Consider the following 19,659-nt stretch of genomic DNA (forward strand, 5'->3'; position numbering starts at 1 on the left):
GCATAAAACGAGCTTTGTTTGGTTTAGCATTCAGAGCAAGAGCAAACACTACTTGTATGCACTGGTGCAGAGAGCTGTGCATAATCAAACCCTGTACAAAGAACCATGGGACAGATTAATGCTTTCGTGCCTACAGAGACAGATATCAGGTGGAATTTTCACAAGAACCTAAATGAGATAGGTGGCTACATCCCAGAGAAGTTAAGGAACAAAGGGAGAAAAAGGCTTGTTCCACGTTTCTTTCTGTGGAGAGGCATTTGCCTCAAGAGACTGTGTGATTGCTGCAACTTTTCCGTTGGGTTCTCTAGAGGGAGCTACTACAAATAGGTACTAATCAAGTGAAAATAATAATAATAGATATATCTATCTCTTTAAAAAATAATATAAAAACTCTTTCTTCACAATTGCTGAGGTTTTCCCCATTTCTTAGAAAACAACCTTCTGAAATGCTATTGATTACGTTGCTACAAAAAAGTAGCAGTAAATTTCCAAAAAGGATGTCAGTATTAAGAACACTAAACAAATTTCAAACTGGAATTACCTAATCTTTAACAGCACACTTCATGTTCAGCTCACCTGTGATTAATGTATATCAATCTATGAAGTCAGTATTCAACTGTTATCTGAGGAAGAAGGACTAGAAGTGAAAAGGAAAAGTTGGATACTATAAAAATAGGAAACTAGTAATAAAATTCAGATCCCACTAAATTTAACAATGCCATTATTCAACTTTATTCTGAGTAACCCTTAACAGAAACTTCCATTTTCTAGCTAATTAAAAACCCCAACCATATGTCTCCAGGGAATAAAGAGAAGAACGAATAAAAAGAAAACCCAGCACTGATACCAGCAGGCTGAAGAAATAGATTCCAGATGTTTAAAGGCAGATTCTTTACTTAGTCTTTCTTGTGTAGGTATGAAACTGGAAGACAAGATGGATTTTTTTCATGTTGTCTTCCAAACCTGTTATTGATGTAAAATTGTTCCAGTGGAACTGGGTTGGCCTCATTACAATCACAGAAGAAATACTGCATACCTCATGTTATCCAAAAAAAGTGGCAACAATTCCAGTTTCACCTGTGCTACTGCAAATCCAATCCACCTTTAAAGTCTTTTATACGGTCCTTCAATGCTGGTAATGTTAACTATAGCAGTAATGCTAGACGGAATCAAAATATTAGGTAAATACGACCATAAGAGATGATAGCTGTGACTTCAGCAGCATATGGTATTTATAATTAAAAAAAAAAAAAAAAGAATCTGGTAACAAAGTAATTCCATTTTGGTATTTTATATGGTTAAAAGAGTTTGTACAAGAAATAATAAAGATGCAAGCTCTCAAATACAACTTTTATAGCCTGTACATCTGCCATACACACAACAAAGGGTAACTGCTTTTACTACTTTTACTATATATTACATTAGGAATCAGGAATCTTGTTCCCTAGAAAAAAATATTAATACTGCACAGAAACTGGCATAGAATGTATTGGTCAGTACTAGTTGCATCAGCTTTTCACAAGATTATTTGCAAATGATTTCAGGATTCTTAAAGGCTTTCTTCTCCAAAGACAGTAGCAATGAAAGGAAATATTTTCCAATAGTTTTCATAGTTTGTTACGTGTAGCTCAACTGGTACAGAAGAAAGATGTTTGTATTTCCTTTCACTGAGCTGTCATTCTCAGTTTTTAAGGAAAGAGTGTACCCAACAACTCAGGTAAGCTGTCCAGCTGGTGGCAAGAGTTCCACCGACTCATGTTGAGGCCCAGGAAATGGGTGATAAGCCTGAAAAGAATACAGAAACATAGGCTCATGCTATTTAATTGCTCATATCCCAAGTTAGCCTTTCTGGAGCAATACAGAGGTAGAGATTTGTAAATAATGAGGACTGTCTGTGGTGCTGCTAAGAAACAGAAACATGAAAAGTTGGATCACATCCTAATATGCCAAAAGGCTTGGCTACCTGAGGTAGAAAGTCTATGAGCACACAGTCCTTCAGAGAAGACATCAAATAAGATACTACTGAGTACATGAAGTCTCTCTCCCCTTCTCCCGCTCAAAAAAATTAGAAAAAATACTTGAAGAACAAGATATGGTTTTCTTATATAACTTAGTCAAACGCTCAAGCACAAATAAGGGAAATGCTTAATGTACCTAACAGAAGCTAAACAACCTCTAGTGATGTATACCTTCTGAAATGAACACAATCTAACCCTCCAAAGCAGTATCTCAACAAAACAAGAAATGTTGATTCTGATATTGATTATACCCCATGAAGACTAGATGTCTGACCTTCCCTGAGCATGTATAATTTATCTCTTTAATAAAGACCAGGGAAGACAGCCTTAAAAAAACCCACCCAAAACCAAAAAAACACACACAAAAAAAACCCAAACCCCAAACAAACTATTATTAAAAGTTTTTAAATCTTGACATTCTGAAATTAATTTGCAGTCTTTAGCTTTTGTTTTGTTTTGGTTTTGCTGGTTTAAGATCAGTTCTTAAATTGACTACATTACTGCACACTGAGAGAAAAATCTATTTATTATGGTCAACTTTCCACTTTCAAATTTAAAATATAACTAAGAACTAATAACTCCTGCATTTGTACACAAAGATAATATATTCAGTAAAATGTCCAGAAGAAGGATTTTGAAAAAGGATCCTCAACTGTAGTTTAGTAAATACAGTCAGTAAAAACAGTTTTAACAATAATGAATCCTTAAAAAAACCAAAACATCAAAACCACCCCAAAACTAAAAGTTCATTTAAGATTCTGAAACAGGGATAAATTGTATTTTAAATAACTGCAAGAACATTAGATCACACTGAGTGTACTTTCTACTCTTTCAGTGAAAAGTACATAGTTGACTGAAAACAAGATATAAATCTAAATCTTAAGTCCTTTTCCAGTCTTCATCAAGCTCCTTCTCTCAAGGAGAACTTCCACTTACTATCAGCCTTGCAGGACAATAGGCAGATGTACTCCTATTTTCCAGAGGACTCTGTTGATTCACAGAAGAATCTTGCCCAAAGTCAAGATGACAGATGTACAAATTGCTCCAGTTATGGGGTTTAATCAGACAATTCTATTGTCAACAACACTCTTATAAAGTGGGTTCAGCAGTGATTCCATTGCATACATCAGGAGCTATAATATTAATCTTGGATGAAGTACTGTATTTGAACCAGTCTTGAAGTGTATTCAGTATAACCACTATATATTTCTATTCACTCTAAAAACTATGAATGCATGAAAACTGTGTGCACTAAAACAAACATCATGGATATTAGCAAAATCTGCTGTACTTAAGGAATGCATACAAATTAATTATTAAAAAAACCTTAGGTTTTTTTTATAAACTTTAACTCTGGGTTTTTTCCAGAAACACTTTAAAGTCTTTGAAAGTAAATAAAAACATATTTAGTGCACAAGCTGTTCTAACACCAAAGTAAATCAGATACTGAAACTCAAATTGCTGTAGTCTAAAAACCAAAACCCCCACTATTTAAATTTTACTTACTGCTTTTGCAGCTAATGAGACCTTTTACTTCTCCTTTTTCCTCTGTTCAGCATGTGTTCTATGTGATTCTTACACTGACATTTACAAAACATTGAAATACTTGTGAACTCTGCTTCTGAATATAATATTAAGTATAATGTTAATTGAACACGAGGGGGCGCATTGCTTATTTAATTAAGCAACTGAAATGCAGAAGACTGTTTTTGTTAAACTAACAACTCACCCGGTGAGGCAAAGCCTCAAGGACGATTTTAATATTCTGACCTCTGCACCTGAAACTTTCTTCAGGTGCGAAGCCAATTCCACAGTAGTCATCTGACTTTTATCAAGCCACAAATAAAGTCCTTGCACAAGATTACGGGGAGACTGGTCCTGTTAAATGGACACTCTTTCAAAAAATAAAACCAGGTGGCTTCAGTTCTTTGTTGTACAATAGTTAAATACAGCATCATATTTTTAATTAAGGATGGACTAGATTTTCAAGCACCCTGACCAAAGTATGAATGCAATTACACATTCACAGTTGCATTTTTTTGAAGTCTAAATGGGGAAAGAAGTACATTCTTCCTTTCTAGTTCTTTCTTGCCTTATGGTATTGCTATGCAAATGTAAACAATTATTTTGCTTTGAAAAGAGAGAAATACGGTGGCTTCTAGTATTTTAGACAGACGTGAACTGATACCCTGGGTCACTTATCTGTAATGGAAAATTCACGAATTTCAATGGAAGATGTTTCCTTTAAATAACACCACTCACAGCAGAGCAGACTTGCAAGATGATGGGATGAAGTTTAAAAATGTTATATTTTTTTATAATATAAGAGTCTAATAAAGAAGTATATGCTTAACAATTAACTGGAAAGATCTAGTTTCCTGGTACTGATCCAAGAATTATAAACAGAGAAGTAGAAACAGTGTATTTCTCAGTGTTCCTTTATAACACTGTAATATAAATGAAATTTTCTATCTGTTCTATCTTCACTAAAGACAAGGGCTTCCCTTTTTATTTTATATTTTATATTTATATTTATTTTATATATAGTATTTTTATTTATTACTGTAACTAATCTCTAATTATTGGGACATTCACTGTACTGCATGATCAAAACAGAAAGTAACAGCAAGTAGAAGTTTTTCTGATTTGCAAAATACATAATGTATTAACTTTTCTCAAATGCTTTGGTTTATCTTTACTGAAACTCCATATTATGCACCACAGTTTTTAATATTGTTCACTCTTCTGAAATGCTAAGTGCAAAAGACTGAAATGATTTAAGATCCTGTAGAAAATGAGCACAGGTAATGGGACTGTGTTTTTAGAACATTCGCTTTTTTAAAAACATCCAAAAGTTTGAAATTCAGGCTTTTACTTAAGAAATAGCAATGGTAATTTTCAGTTAAGTTACTGATTCTTTCAAATAGCTTTTAAAACAAAAACAATTATTAACCTTTACTTAATATATTACAACATTTTTAATGCTTATTTTCAATGGATTCATGGAATAAATATGTGATTGTATGCAGATTTTGAGCCTCCACTAAGAAAGAACTTCCTAAACTGATTCCTGTTTCCAGCTGTACTCAAATATTTTAACCTTGCAAGACTACAAGCAAAAAAACCAAGTTTTTTACTCCAGTTACTTATGCTAGTGTATAACTCATGTTTTAAAAGTAGAAGGACATTTTTAGACTACGTTGAAGGCAGTAAACATCTGGTTATTGATGTTCACAAAAGACATCAACACGCCAAAGTTTCCACAACCTCACCAGTACATGGAATAGCCAGGAACACGGCTAGACCCGTCTTTAATGTATGTATTACCTCATCTATTCATCCCTCCATCAATTCATCAAAACAGAGTATATCAAGTCTTTTTTGCTCAGTGATGCTAACAATAAATAGACTTGCTGGGCAGCAAAAGGGTGAAGGAACAGATCGATTCACAGCACACTACTACAACAACAACAGTGTAGAGCAAAATACAAACAAACCATAACATAGCATAGCTTATGTATGTTATGAAGTATAACAAAACCAATATATATAAACTATGATACTATATTTTTCACATCACATCATGCTACACAAAAAGCGTTAGATTATTGTGTCTTATATTATGAAATAGCTACCCATATACAGATTTCCAAAGATGTATTTCTATTTCAAATATTATTATTAGTTCATGTCTTTCTTACATTTGAAAACACCCCTATTGATTTTAATTTTATTCTTTTCTCCAGTTTTCTTACAAGAACACACTAGGCATATGCAGTGGTAAAACGAAACATGCCTATTCCAAAGGTCTTGCACAATGTTGTTAGGCAAAAAATAACATATGGAAATTACAGCTTCTACTACATAAATGGAGAAGAGGGACAGCAGTTTGGAACATGGTATGTATGAGAGTTTCATTACTTTTCTATTTCAGCCTAATGCAATTTTGCTTAAACAATTACAAACTCTTACAGTATAATACAAAGGTGCCTTTAAACCAAATCCTCTACCAGTGTCTTGCTTCCTGTGAGGCAGTTGTTTTGGCAAACAGCTAGAAGCCTGCCAAGACAAGGTCATCCATCTTTGCCTGAAAAGCTTGAGCCAGCTTTATACAGTAAGGGCTTATTACAAACACACAATGCTTACCAGATGTTCAATCAGCTAACTGGATACAGTCCAAGGGACAGCTGTAAATCCATGGAGAGATAGATGTTCGTTATGAAGGCATTTGCCACACAAAGTCAAAATTACATAGGCAGCCTTTGGAGAACCTCTTCACTGAACAGTGCAGTTTAAAAGAATCATGTACCGACAGACTGAACTGTCACCAAGTGCTGATTTGTGTTTGCACTGATACCTTTAAAAAAAATTTGGGGTTTGAACAGTTAGCCTGCAAAGTTCATTTTCCCAACCAAATGCCTGTGCCATTACTGTAGTCAGTATTAACTTGCAAGGGCAAAGAACTTAATATGGACTCTCACACTATTATTTCACAGCTCCTCTTCTTAGACCTTCCAGTTATTGTCATTCAGGTAACAATGCACAAATGTCTGCTTTCAGAAGCCATGCTATCAACAGGTGAAGTTTTGTCTTGGAAAAAAACGCATCCCCTACCACACCAACAAGTAAATACAGACCAGAGTCAGTTGAATTATAGATAACCACTGACCTGAACTTATTCTAACAGATTTGGGACAACAAGAGATTTATTTAAAGTTGTTTATTTAGGATATGACAAAGTTGTCTGGCTGAGCATCATAACCTTCAAGTTTCCACATTAATATAAATGCAAGGCTTGCAGGTTGTTTTTGGGTTTGGTTTGGTTTTTTGGGTTTTTTTGTTTTGTTTTTTTTTTTTTTTTCTGGGTTTCTTGGTTTGTTTGTTTGTTTTAAAGAAACTAGAAAGTCAAGATTTGGCTAGGCAAACATTTCTTCCAGTTGTAAACACAGTCATAAATAGATGACTAGTTCCAAGAAGAAAAAGAAAGAAAAAAAGAATGTTCATTTTTGCAACAAGCATCCACACTTCAGCACAGATATATTTTAAGATTAAATCAAATAACACACAAGAGAAAAGACATACTAATAATAGTTTTGAATTATGCCTCCTAAGAGGAGAAAATGAAGTCAATAGCAGAAGGAGAAAACTTTGTAAATCAGTTTAAGCTTCTTTTATCTCTTTGATTTTACCCTTTTTCCCTTGTGGTCTGAATGCTGATCTTTTGCTACTGAGTTGAACAGGGATGAAATAATCCCCCAAACCCTACCTACATAAAACCAAAGCTTCAAAGGAAGTAGGTTCTCATTGAAAGCAAAGATTCTAGTTACATTTGAAGTTGGCTCACATGCTACTGCTTTCTGGTGTTCTATTAAGCAAGGAAGCCTACAGCAGGAAAACCAAACAGTCAGTGTAATATCCTACCTTTACTCAAGCTATGCATAAGATGAGATTAGGTTTTTAGAAGAAGCAACTTACCAAGACTGAACAGAGCATAACAAATGTATGCCTGGTTTCTCTGACTGGATATTTTTTCTTTACATCAGGAAGGGAGAAAAGCTATACAGTATCAACACTTCAAACCCTGTATCCCCCAGCACGCCATATTCCTAAGAACTTACAGGGGGAGTTGCATTTATGAAAGAGCTCTAACTCATGAACCTACCTGAGTAATGTGACTTAAGACAGACACCATTCAGTTAGCACTGCCAGTTCAGCACTGTCCTGTTCAGATAGTTTCAGATTATTTTAACTCCCAGAAAAAGCCCCAGCCTCGAGTCTAAAAACTTAATATTCATGTGGCTTGCTAAGCCTTGGCAGCTTCCCAGGCACCAAGCAGCATCCTTACTTCACAGATAATTTACATTTTATACCTGGAAGACTGCCTGCCCGAACGCCACAAATAATCCAGTGGTGTAGATCCTTTCTGCTTCACCTACAGCTCTGGAGGAGCTACAACGGCTTGTTGGGGCCCCACTGGGAACAGCACAGTCCAACTCCACCTTTGCCTCTCCTCAGACTCTTCCTAAGCCAATTCCAACACATCAGCTTCTCTCAGACATGAAAATGCAGAGGAAGTTAAGGATACGTGTGTGTTGAATGCTCAATCAAATTCTGCATTTCAAAATAAGAGATAAGACGGTCTCTGCAGTGAAGCTAGTTAGGGACTCTGTGAGTCTTCTTTTCCATGTGTTTACCACAAGGAACATGGCTTATTATACAATAGGTTCTCCATTCATTCTCATTTAAAAAGCAAATAAAAAAAAAAGTCTAGAAAAGCGGTAACCTTTGTAAACAAGTGGTTAAACCAGCAGACAAAACTAATACAATAAAGAAGGCTGACTCCTGTGTTAAAATCTTAAAATGCAATTATTTGCAATAAAAAGCTGGTGATTAACTTGGAAGTTTCTTTTAGAGAAAAATGCTAATGCCAGGAGGAAGAGCAAAGGTGGGCTAGAGATACATCCTGATGGAAGAGATGTATCAGTGGGAATAAAGAATAATTTGTAGCTTCTAAAAACCTGAGAAATGTTTCTAGAAAAAGAGGTGAACTGCTCCTCACCTACCAGAAGAATATTCAGCTGAGGTCTATCTACCCAGTCATATATTAGAAATTCTGAGCAAACTCAAGCATTCTTTCACAGCCAGTTTACTACCCCAACATCAGTTACCAGAAACTGTTTCACATCCTGGCTCATCAGTTTTCCAACAGCACCACATATCTCCCAAAACGGCAACAATCAGAGATAATTTAAAAAATACAAAAACAGCCACCCAATCCACCCTGTCAAAGCTGTATGTGCAATAGAAGACATCAGTGAAAAAAACCACCACTTTTAACTAACACAAATTCCTGAAACGGCCAAGCAAAAAGACTAGCTCCTGGATGCATGTCATTTAGACAGATTTCTGTGTAAGCACCTTCTTCTGTTCTATGTTCAGACAGTTCCTAGCACTACCAGATCTCATTTCTGAGCCCTTAAAGAATAAGAAGCACAATTAATTATGATAACAACAACAACTACAAGGAACAACTAAGGAACAAAAGCTCTGATAAATGGACACACGGAGAATTGTAGAGATGGTTTGGAACCCATGAGTTATTTTCTACTAACATATCTTTGCAAAAGGATGCTACAACACAGAACATAAATACTATTTTTCTTGTTGTATTGATTCTATCAAGTTGAATGCCTGGAAAAAATCCTGTGGATAACCTGATTAACAAGCTATATCTATGTTAAAGATTTATCAACTATGACCCTGCTTATACTGATACTTTTTTCATTTTTCCAGCAGAACTTCTGCCATAACACATGACAATCAGCAATAATTGTATTTGCAAAACTTAAGGCCTTCAAGTAAATGAACTGAGAAGAACCAGGAAATCTCTTCTAAGCTCATGTATTTTAATTTAAATATATAACCTAATGTAGTCACAATTCTAAAGACTTTGTTGGATATTTCGATGCAAAAGGTCTAATAATCTACCTAAACAAAATGTTATGCATTCACAAAATACTGCCATGACTTCAGCTAACAGTCTTTATCATTAAATATCACCTGAAGTTCTTCATCCTGTGAAACAAGTATCTTATGAGCATATGAGTTTGAAGATGAATGTATTAGAAAAATGTAATCTCTTGTAATTACATAACCAAGAACTTCCAACAGGCTGCTTTCTGCAGTACCTACCACCTCCAGCATGAGTTATGGTGTTTTATTGCAGTTCAACTCCCCACTCTAAAATAGGGAATCTGTAATTGTATAGAAATACAATTGCATAATGTAAATTGGGACATATAACAATGAAAAATAATCATTACAACTGATTAGACATAGTACATACAGAAAGAGTTTAGAATAGTTCTTAATTCTTAATTACATATTGCCTATAATAAATACAGTTAAGAAAAAAACCTAATGTGCCAAGGTCATTTTTAAGTCACGCTACAGTTGATTCAATACTGACATATTGCAAATGGTAACTTAATAAGTTGGTAGAAAGCTACCATAAGTAACTGTATACATTCGTGTCACACATAAACCAATAATTCCAAAGAAAGAAGAAATCTACAATAATAAATGCAGCGGGGAGGTCACAAGCTTTTACATACACCAGCATCTGTCTCTCAGTCTATGTAAAACTAACTTGGTTGAAAATGTTTTTGATCATTCCTCAGGCGATTTAACACTCTTACCCACTTAATGGCCATCTGTTATTCTAGTTTTTAAATCTAATCATTGTGTCATCATATTAGTTAAGTTTTAAACTTTAAGCCTGCATTTGTATCTTGATCAGCTACACCAGAACTCTTAAGTATTTCTGAAATCATTCAAACAACTTCACTCACAAAACTCTGTAAGCACTAAAACAGATGAAAAACCACTGACAAAGCATGTCAATTCAACTGTCAATAAGTGTACTTCAGTCTAGAAACAACACATACACCACATGCAACACTGAATTAATACAGAAAAATCAATATGACCTTGGACAACAAGCAGCACTGAAGAAATTAATAACACAGCATGTTTATAGGGTCTCCTGTTCATTGAAAGACTTATAAACACCCTTCTCCAGATGAAGATACAAGACTAAAAACCTGTGCAATCATTAGATGCAGTTTGCAAAGTAACAGCAAATAAATATGACAGATCTTTCCCAAGCTAATTACTTCTTACAAACACCAGCCTCCTATAAACTTCATTTTTCTTATATACTGCATATATAAAGTGAAGTCACCCAATGTTTGGTTAATAGCAGAATTGACTGATTACATGCTTTGCAAGTCTGATAAAATATTCTGGCAGAGTAACAACCACCACCACCTTGATCTTGTCTCCCAAAAGTAAGTTATTAGAAATGCTTATTCTTAAAGATCCTACATGATTGCAAATGGGACAGAACATGGCTCAAAGAAGTTAATAAAAATATTCCAGCTAATACTACCAGATGATTTGACAAGTCCACAGGAGCTCCATTTGTTTGTTTGACCAAATGGATTTTTTTAAAAATATCCCTTAAAGTGCTAAGTGGGTAGTTACTAATTGTCAAAACTTTAAAAATCCAATAAATGTATTAAAACTGTAAACGAATATTTTTAGGAATGTAACTTTACTGATTAACTGTTGCAGTTATTTTAGCCTGTGAATGAACACCTCAGTGTGTACCTACATTTGGGAAGTTTCCACTGACACAGCTGTTTCCATTCATGGGAAACATAAATAGGTATTTACACTGAATGCAAAGAGGAATTTTAAAGTAAATCTACAGAAGGTAAAAAACCTTGCAGATCAGTTTTGACATAGAGAGTGTAAAGACCACAACTGTTACAGAAATACTCATTACACAGTTTAAAATGGAGAATTTTTAAATTGTATTTTAAGAGCTGTTTTCTCTCCCTCTTCCAATGCCCACATCAGCAAAGCATGCTTAAGTATTTTGCAGAACTGGTTTTGAAAGCAAAACATGGGAATGTTCAAATTCTAGTAGAAAAAACTAAATCCTACTTTCGAGAACGTCACCTTCTGTGTGATAAACAGTTCAATTAGCATTTTCTTTTCAGTATGTGGGCCACACAGTTCCTACTACAAAATTTACAAAAGATTGCTAAAATGACTAGTTACTCACCCTCCCTCTCAACACAGAACAAGCATTCAACAGCTACAAGCAGGGTCCAAAACAGGATTAGTTTAAAAAAAGGTGAGGATAAAAATGGTCCTGTCAGGTTTGTTGCTCTTGTAAGGGCTTTTTATGCAGTCTGCTTTTCACTTCTCAGACTTTAGCATTTGTATTTTCCAACCTTTTTCTGCTTCAAAGACTAGAATTGAATGGGAGCAAGTTCTAGAAAATTATGTTTTCAGAAAAAAATCCAAATTCCCTGAGATTTGAGCAATCCAGTGGAAGAGTTGGCAATGCTGAAAGACACCCAGTGGAGAGCAGTCTAAAGCCTTGGGCTTTCCAGGCTGTCCCCTAACAAGTGCACTGTTAGTGCTGGAGGAGTAGAGCTTCTCCTTCAGGCAGCTTCTGAAAGAAATTTCACAATATAGGAAGCTGGCACAGCACTATGACCTCCCATGGATTTATAGCTTGTCTTTAGAATGGGAAAAAAATTGCAAGTAGCAATATCAGCATCTGGCAGCAAAGAAGGCTTTGCTATCTATGGGTGTCTCTTAACTAGTCTGTCTCAACGTGCCAGGGAGAAGCAGAAGTGCTCTTTACCTCCTTTTGTAAGCTGCCGTATTTCCATCTGTTCTGTACTCCTAAGCCACTCAAATGATGAAACTCCATGAATGATTCAGTTTAGAGGAGGGGGGAAGAGGAAGAGTAATTGTGTACTTTTGTTCAGGAAGTCTGCTTATAACAATGAACTGTTCTCATTGTTTTGCCATGCAAGTCAAACGGAGCAGAGGGATAAGCAATCTGGCAGCTGCGAGTAAGGGACAATTGAATATTAACAGGTATATGGTAACAACATCTTATGTCAATATTCTGTAAAAGCATACTAAAAATATTGAGAACATACTACTAAAGAAAGTGTTTCTTTTTTTCCTACTATTTAGGATTTTATATGTAAACTTTTGACTTACATGGCAATTTATTCACATAAGGGCTCACTTGCAAAATTAGGACTTCTGCCTCTCAGAGGCAGTATAATAGAGGACAAAGTTCTCTGCCCATATTAATGGATTCAACTAACCTTAAGTCAATTATACCAAACCAGAATTTGGATATCTATCTTAAAAATCTTTGAGATGTGCCAGATAACTGAATTATGTTATTGATTGCTGATAATCAGAAACCTGCATAGAAGAAACAAGTCTGATTTCCAGTACACAGAATTACAAGACAATACTGGTTGGCAAGTATATACTACATCTCAGTGGATCAAAAAAAATGTTTTATTGCCTTTTTTTTTTAAATACTGCTAACAGAGTTACATGCAACATGATTGCTTCCTCCAGGTAACATTGTTGCTATAGGTATTTTTATTTTCATAAATTGCTATTTTTTTCCCCTCCAGAATTTGAAATGAAAAATTATACTCATTTTCAGACCATGAAAAGAATGCTATGTACCCTGTTGCTATTCACAATGAAGATGAGAGTTCAAAAACAAGATCCTAGTTAACAAATTAAGTCAAAAATAGCGATCACCAGCCCTAGCCACTCAGAAGTCATGCATTTAGTCTAACTTGAATCTTATGTTCATTTTATAGGCAATGCATACAGATCAACTACAGTGAACTGCCGCACTGAAACGCATAAAATAAATATCAGATGTATTCCATTTACATACGTATTTATATAAGTATATCTACATAAACCAAATTAAATAGGCATTTTTAAAATATGTAGAATAAGTTACTTTACATGTGGGTTAAGTGTTTCTATTCACTACAGAACGATGCATACAGTTGTTAAGTTAAACAGGGTTCTTCACCAAGACAGCTGAAGTGAGAGGGGACTCATCCAAAATTAGCTAGACTTCAGCCCTACTAAAGCAGTCTAAAAACAGGATTTCATTACATCGCTAAAAAACCCCACTAAAATAGTTTATGAACAGTTGTACAAACGTGATCCAATTTCCCTTGTGAGGAAAACTAACTTTCCTAGAGAATTCTGCAATACTTCTACACAACATTTCTCCATGGTTATTAAATTGGCTGGGAAAGCTCTAAAACACAAGCTCTACTTCATTTTGTAAGCACACCAGCTTCTGAAGGATTCTATCAAATTCACCCTCACTAAAGCCTCTTGGTTTTTCCAAGGGCTTCCCATAAGACAGTATTTCATAAGCTTTTTTCCCCTCAGTGGCCCATCTCCATTCAAGTGCTCCACTTCAATGCTAACATAGCAACGCAAATTCTAGTTCTGCAAATTTCCTTCCAAGCCCTTTCAAGTGTCACAGGGTAATGCACTACATAATATAGGAGACATTACCATAGCCATTTTTTCTTTTCCTGTATAAAAGGTTATAGAGTTTTAAAGAACTTTTGAAGAACAGCATAACACTGTTCTTCCTGCTCTTTGACAGTCCGACACACCTGAATGCATCTTGTGATGGAACAGTAACACAATGCTCGTTTGGGTATCAAGAACTACCAATGGAAGGCTGGAGGAACATCTACCTGCTCTAAGACAGAACTACACCATCTTTAACCACATTTTAGTTCCATCATTGGCATGTCATTAGCAAGTCATGGAAACTACTACTCAACTGATATTTTCTTCAATATGCAGGAAGAAAAAAAGGCAGAGCATATTTTATGTGGGTACAAAATGTGGCTATAAGGTGAAGTTTAAATAATAGCTTGCTTTGATTTTAAAATTCAGCATTTATAGCAATATGTGGGTTTGCAAGCAACTGTTGCTAATTGGTCAGAGCACAACAATTCATTATGAAGAACAGAAATATAAATGCATTCTTCCGCTGTTTCTCAACTGTGCCAGCCAAAATAATTTCATTTCATTTCATAACATTTTCTGTTTCAGCTCCTGTCAGGGTTTACATAAATCTTCTTTACATACTGTGAACCAATGAAAACGTCACTTAGCTGAGCTCTATGAGCTACTGGGGAAAGCTGATCGGTGGACATAATTTTAAAATACGCAAACCTAAACCAGCCACCTAGGCCATTTCAACAGGTCAGGTTGTCATCAAAACCATGACTAAGATAAACCAATTTGCTTCTTCATAAATTCTTTTATTCCCACCATATACCACCTGACACTCTTCCCAGTTAATAGCAGAAAAATATCTTAATCATTTAATAAATATTTCTCTTCCATCTTTCTTTGGGTTTTTTTCCAACATGTAACTGCTATATCATAAAAATGAAAACACCATGTATCATTACAATAGTTTGGTCATTACTTTACTTGCAAATAAAAGCATTTAGTAGAAAAATATTGAATATGAGAATAACTTGAAAAGCAAATAAGCTCACCCACACACACTCCTTTGATATCTTATCATTGGTACATTCGTCCAAAAATAAGAATTTGCAAGTTTCTTTTGATAATTAATACTGCCAAGCTATTCTCATTTCATCGTCGTTCTTTTAGCTGGTATTGTTACCATTAGTGATTAACAGGGTAAGATAAACTGCGACTGCTTATTGATTCACAGGCAGATACATCAAAATGTGTGCACTTTAACTTGAGCTCATACAGATTTAAGAGGATATTGGCACAGCACCTCCTCCAATACTTCTACTGCTGAGGCCCTTGGAAGATGCCATTCATGAAAGAGTAAGATAAAATATTGAAAGTCCCTACCTTCACCTGATGATCCTGAAAGGTCTATGATGACATACACTCTCCCTTCTGGCTCCAAGTCAATCTGCAATCAAGAAGAGAATTAGAAGTAAAACTTAGAATGGCTCCCAAAGCAAGTGACTGCACATGCAGGAAACAGAGTTTCCAAAACTCATGAAGCTAAGGTGTAGGCAGGACACATGGGCAGGTCTACAGTTCACTACCAAAAGAGCCTCCTTTCACAAAGAGGCCTTGAGGACCCTGCACCTTCACTGAAGTTAAGAAGTGTGTGCCCTCAACACTTGGAAAGCTTTAGCCCAGTGAATTTTACAAATCAAATATTCAAAACACTGTTCTGCCATACGTTTGCACCACTGTTTCCAAGGAAACAAGGCAATAAGTTTAAAAGTGCTAGTATCGAATAATTTTTTTACTGTAATTCATACTGAGCCCAGCTATGCAAATGTGAAAAACAACACAGTGACCTATTCAGATCCCAGGGGGACAGATCAGCTCTGGTCACAGAACAGGGAAAACGAACACACAGGGCTCGGACGGCTGGTTAACACGTGTTTATAATACCCCCTTTGTATTCCCACTGGGAGAAAGAAATACATGCTTTATCCTCTTATTTTGAAATACAAAATTTATTTATTTCTGCACCCTTCTGGTAGATTTTAAAGGAGTCTTTGGTCTTAGGGAGATCACTTTCTCTCAGCATGAAATACAGGTGCTCAGTATCAAGCACTATACTCTCACAGACTGCGGGAATAAGCTCCTGTACATTTAGGCACTGCAATAAAGAGCTCATTACAAATCCTGCTGTATTTTACCATACATTTCATCAGCAACTCTAAATACTTCTGGATTTGAGTATCTTAATGGTGCCCCACACATAAAAGACAATTTTTGCTGCCACCCATCTCTCAAAAATTAAACGGTAACTAAAACACTATGTAATCAATGGCTCTTACTGTCACATGACAGCTCTCACACAATTTCAGAGAGTGAGTAAAGCAACATGGTATACATGAATACTGTATTTTCAGTCCATTTTAGTAAGCAAAGCACACAGATAAAATTTCATGTGCGCTTCATGCCTGCCAGGGCCTGTCCTATGCCCCAGTGCTCCAGCCAGGAGTGGGCAGACAGGGAGGCACCAGGGCAGCCCCAGCCCCCGGCATCAGACACCTCCCCGGGGATGGGAGCAGGACAGGGCCAGGCCCAGGCTGGGACATGGTGTTGCTGGGGCAGGGGCTGAAAGCCCAGGTGCTGACACGGGGTCCTGGGCCACGGGCAGGGTAGGGGGGCCTGGCAGTGACACTGGGGCCTGCTGGTGCCCCCAGGGCCCTGGCACTCACAAGGGACTTGAGCTCATGCCTGCCACATACCAAACTGGGGTACGCAGGGCAGGTGAGAAAACGAGAAAAGGAGACATGCCCCCAAAAGCCCCATTCTTCCCCCAAGTGAAAAAGCGGTAGGATTACGTGTCATCGGTGCCAGACCAAACAGACACAGGGTGAAAAGCAGGGAGTGTGCCTCATCGCCCAGCCTGGCCAAGCTGGGCTCTCCACAGACAGAAACCCCAGAACTTCACTTTCCTGACACTTGTACTACAGCAAGGCAACCGCACGCAGAGCCTGTGGCTTCCCCACGCAGCAGGGGAAGGTGGGCCTTGCCTCGCCACCATGGCACAGAGCTGCCTCCTGCGTCACCAGCCACCTCAGGGGAGGGCACTCGACCAGAATAAGACAATATTCAGGGGTCACCAATTCACGCTAATAACTTGGGAGAGCAATCTGTTGGTCTTCACAAACCAGCCAGTAAATGAGGAAAGGAAGCAGACGCCAAAAAGTCCAGGCTACGCCAGGGCTTGCCCACCTATGTTCAGCGTGCGGCTTCATGGGGTCACCTTTTCTGCCTCCAGGTTCTCTCCGCACCTGAGAGGGCCGTTACAAGGGGGGGTCCTGCTTTTTCCCCTCCTCCTTTGGGCCACGGCTGCCGCACGCATCGGGGCGATGTGAGATGCACAAGCTCCTCCGGCCACCAAGCAGTTTCTCATGAAAATGCTTCTGTGCAACTCGGGAGCAAGCCGGCAGAGGAGCGCACGGCTCCAGCTGATGTCATCGGACCAACAGATCAAGAAAATGACCTCAGCAGCTGTGTTGTGAACCGACCAGGCAGGACGTAGGTGTTAGCAAGGGCAGTGGCTACTCAGAGGAGAGGAAAATGAAATCATGGTGGAGTGTTTTTCCATAAATAAAACAGTTTCTGAACTGGTAGCATGGGTTTTGTGGGGGACATTTTGTGGAGGATGTTTTTTGTTTTTCAATAAAGCTACTGATTTTGAAATACTGTTCCTCTCCCTTTGCAGTTTTTTTTAACGAGAAAAAATAGATCAGAGGCACAGGTGCATGAATAAATTTTGATGTCTATGCAGAGAGAGGCTTTTGAAAAACTGCTATAGCACTCAACAGATGTCTGTAATACTCTGTTCATATCAGCACTATGTACTGCATGGTTAGGCTTTCAGCAGAATACTTTATGCAGTTAAAATCCCAGTGTGCACATGCACAAACAAAAACGCAACACCATCCCTGCGGAAGAATCAGGCATCTGGAGAAGCTGGTGATCACCATCACAAAATCTCTGTTCTGCCCACTGAAGTACAAATGGCTTTGGAAGCAACTCGGGAACCAGACTGCAGCACTGAACCCACATTTCCATTACCCATCAAGTGGACTGTTTTCACATACCATTTATTAGAAATGCTGCTTACTGATTTTGATTCAGAACTTTTGCTGATGCTCTAAGCAGAACAAACTGTTTATAAAAGGGAGTCTCTTTCACAAAGAAAGTATGTTTCAGTCTGAAAACATTCCAATACCAGTAAGAATGAAATAGACATGTTCTGATTTCACATGTATAAAATACCCACGTTTCATTTCAGTGAGTACCTACACTGACAGTCCCATCAGTCACAGGAACTAGTAATTTTGCAGAAACTGGTAGCTCAGCTCCCTCAGCTGACCTTACATCTAAAAAGAACACCCCAAAAAAAGCAGAATCCCCTAAATTAACAGGAATCTTTCTTTTGTTCTCAGGTCTTTCACATATCAAATCAAGTGTGGAATGAAAAGGACTGATTCAATTCTAATTTTGCATAAAACATTTCTAATTTAATGCCTAGAAACATAGTGTATAAATACCCTCAAAACAGTCAGATTATTAGCATATAAACTACATGCCTTTTCCTTGAATCTGCACATTAAACAACACTTTGAAGAAGTTAAAGACTATGCAATGTCATTTTATAAATAAGTAACAAAGGATGCATACAGCACATTCTAAAATTTCCAGGAATTTTTCACCAAATGCCCTGAAAATTACTACATGTGAAACGCCCTTAGACGTATGTAACCAGAAACAGAATGACTGGCCAAATTCAGCTGAATGTAACAGACACCCTGAATGCAACAGAAATAGTCTGATCATGGCAGTTCTTACTCTGACCCTTCTCTTTGACTAAAAATACTTCTCTCTGAAAGCAGCCAAGCATTTATACATGCAGAGAGACACCATGAGAAGATAACTAAACAGACATGACTGTTCAGAAGGACAACAGGGAACAAGGCAAGATGCAAGCCAGAGATGGGACTGAGGAGATGATATAACAGCAGCTTTGCTGTAAGCAAGATACACTGAAAAATATATGCTTTGCACATACATGTCACATACTCCACATCTAACAAAAGATGTAACAACTATCACTGAGCAAAATGTTTGATTACCAAAGCAGTTTATCTTGGCCCACACTATTGCTGTGACTTTTGGTAAAATACAGTTTTAGTAGGTGCAAATAAGATTAATTGTGGAGGTACTTTAAACAACTTCTATGCTGCTAAAAGAATCCTGATGTGGCAGTGTATTGAGATGAGTACAATGATTGCTGGAAAGCAGAACAGATCTTGAAAAGCTCCAGGCATGAATAAAGCATATTAGTAGCCTGTTTCAGGGAACAAAAGGCAACCATCCATAAAACCAGACATACTTTCAGAGGAAAAATCCCGCGTTGAAGCCATGGCCAAGTTTCAGCATATTGAAGGCATTTATATAGTTTCACAGTCATTAATGGATTTTATTTTCAACACCCCTCTGAGACGGTTCCCCATCTGTAAAATGAGATACTCCCAAAGGCACCAGCTAGACTAAATGACTTGCCAGAACACCATACAAGAAGTCTACAGTTAAACAAGAACTGAACTCTGGTCTCCGGAGGCCCAGACTGCCCACTGGACCATTTCTTCTATTCCTCAGTTAAGCTTCCCTTTGTCAAGCGATACGCATCCAGTCTTCCTACACTACCAGAGATGCCCAAGCT

General features: G+C 37.2%; 1 protein-coding gene across 1 annotated transcript in view; it reads right to left on the minus strand.

Moving 5' to 3' along the window:
- The window catches only part of PRKCE (protein kinase C epsilon), a 293,182-nt gene that overhangs the window by 174,947 nt on the left and 98,576 nt on the right, over window positions 1-19,659 (minus strand). The window contains exon 2 of the mRNA XM_080408304.1: window positions 15,300-15,363. Within this exon, the coding sequence (XP_080264430.1) occupies window positions 15,300-15,363 (64 nt within the window). The remainder of the gene's footprint in view (window positions 1-15,299; window positions 15,364-19,659) is intronic.

This window comes from Falco punctatus (genome assembly GCF_963210335.1).
Source record: "Falco punctatus genome assembly, chromosome: 12".
NCBI lineage: Eukaryota > Metazoa > Chordata > Aves > Falconiformes > Falconidae > Falco > Falco punctatus.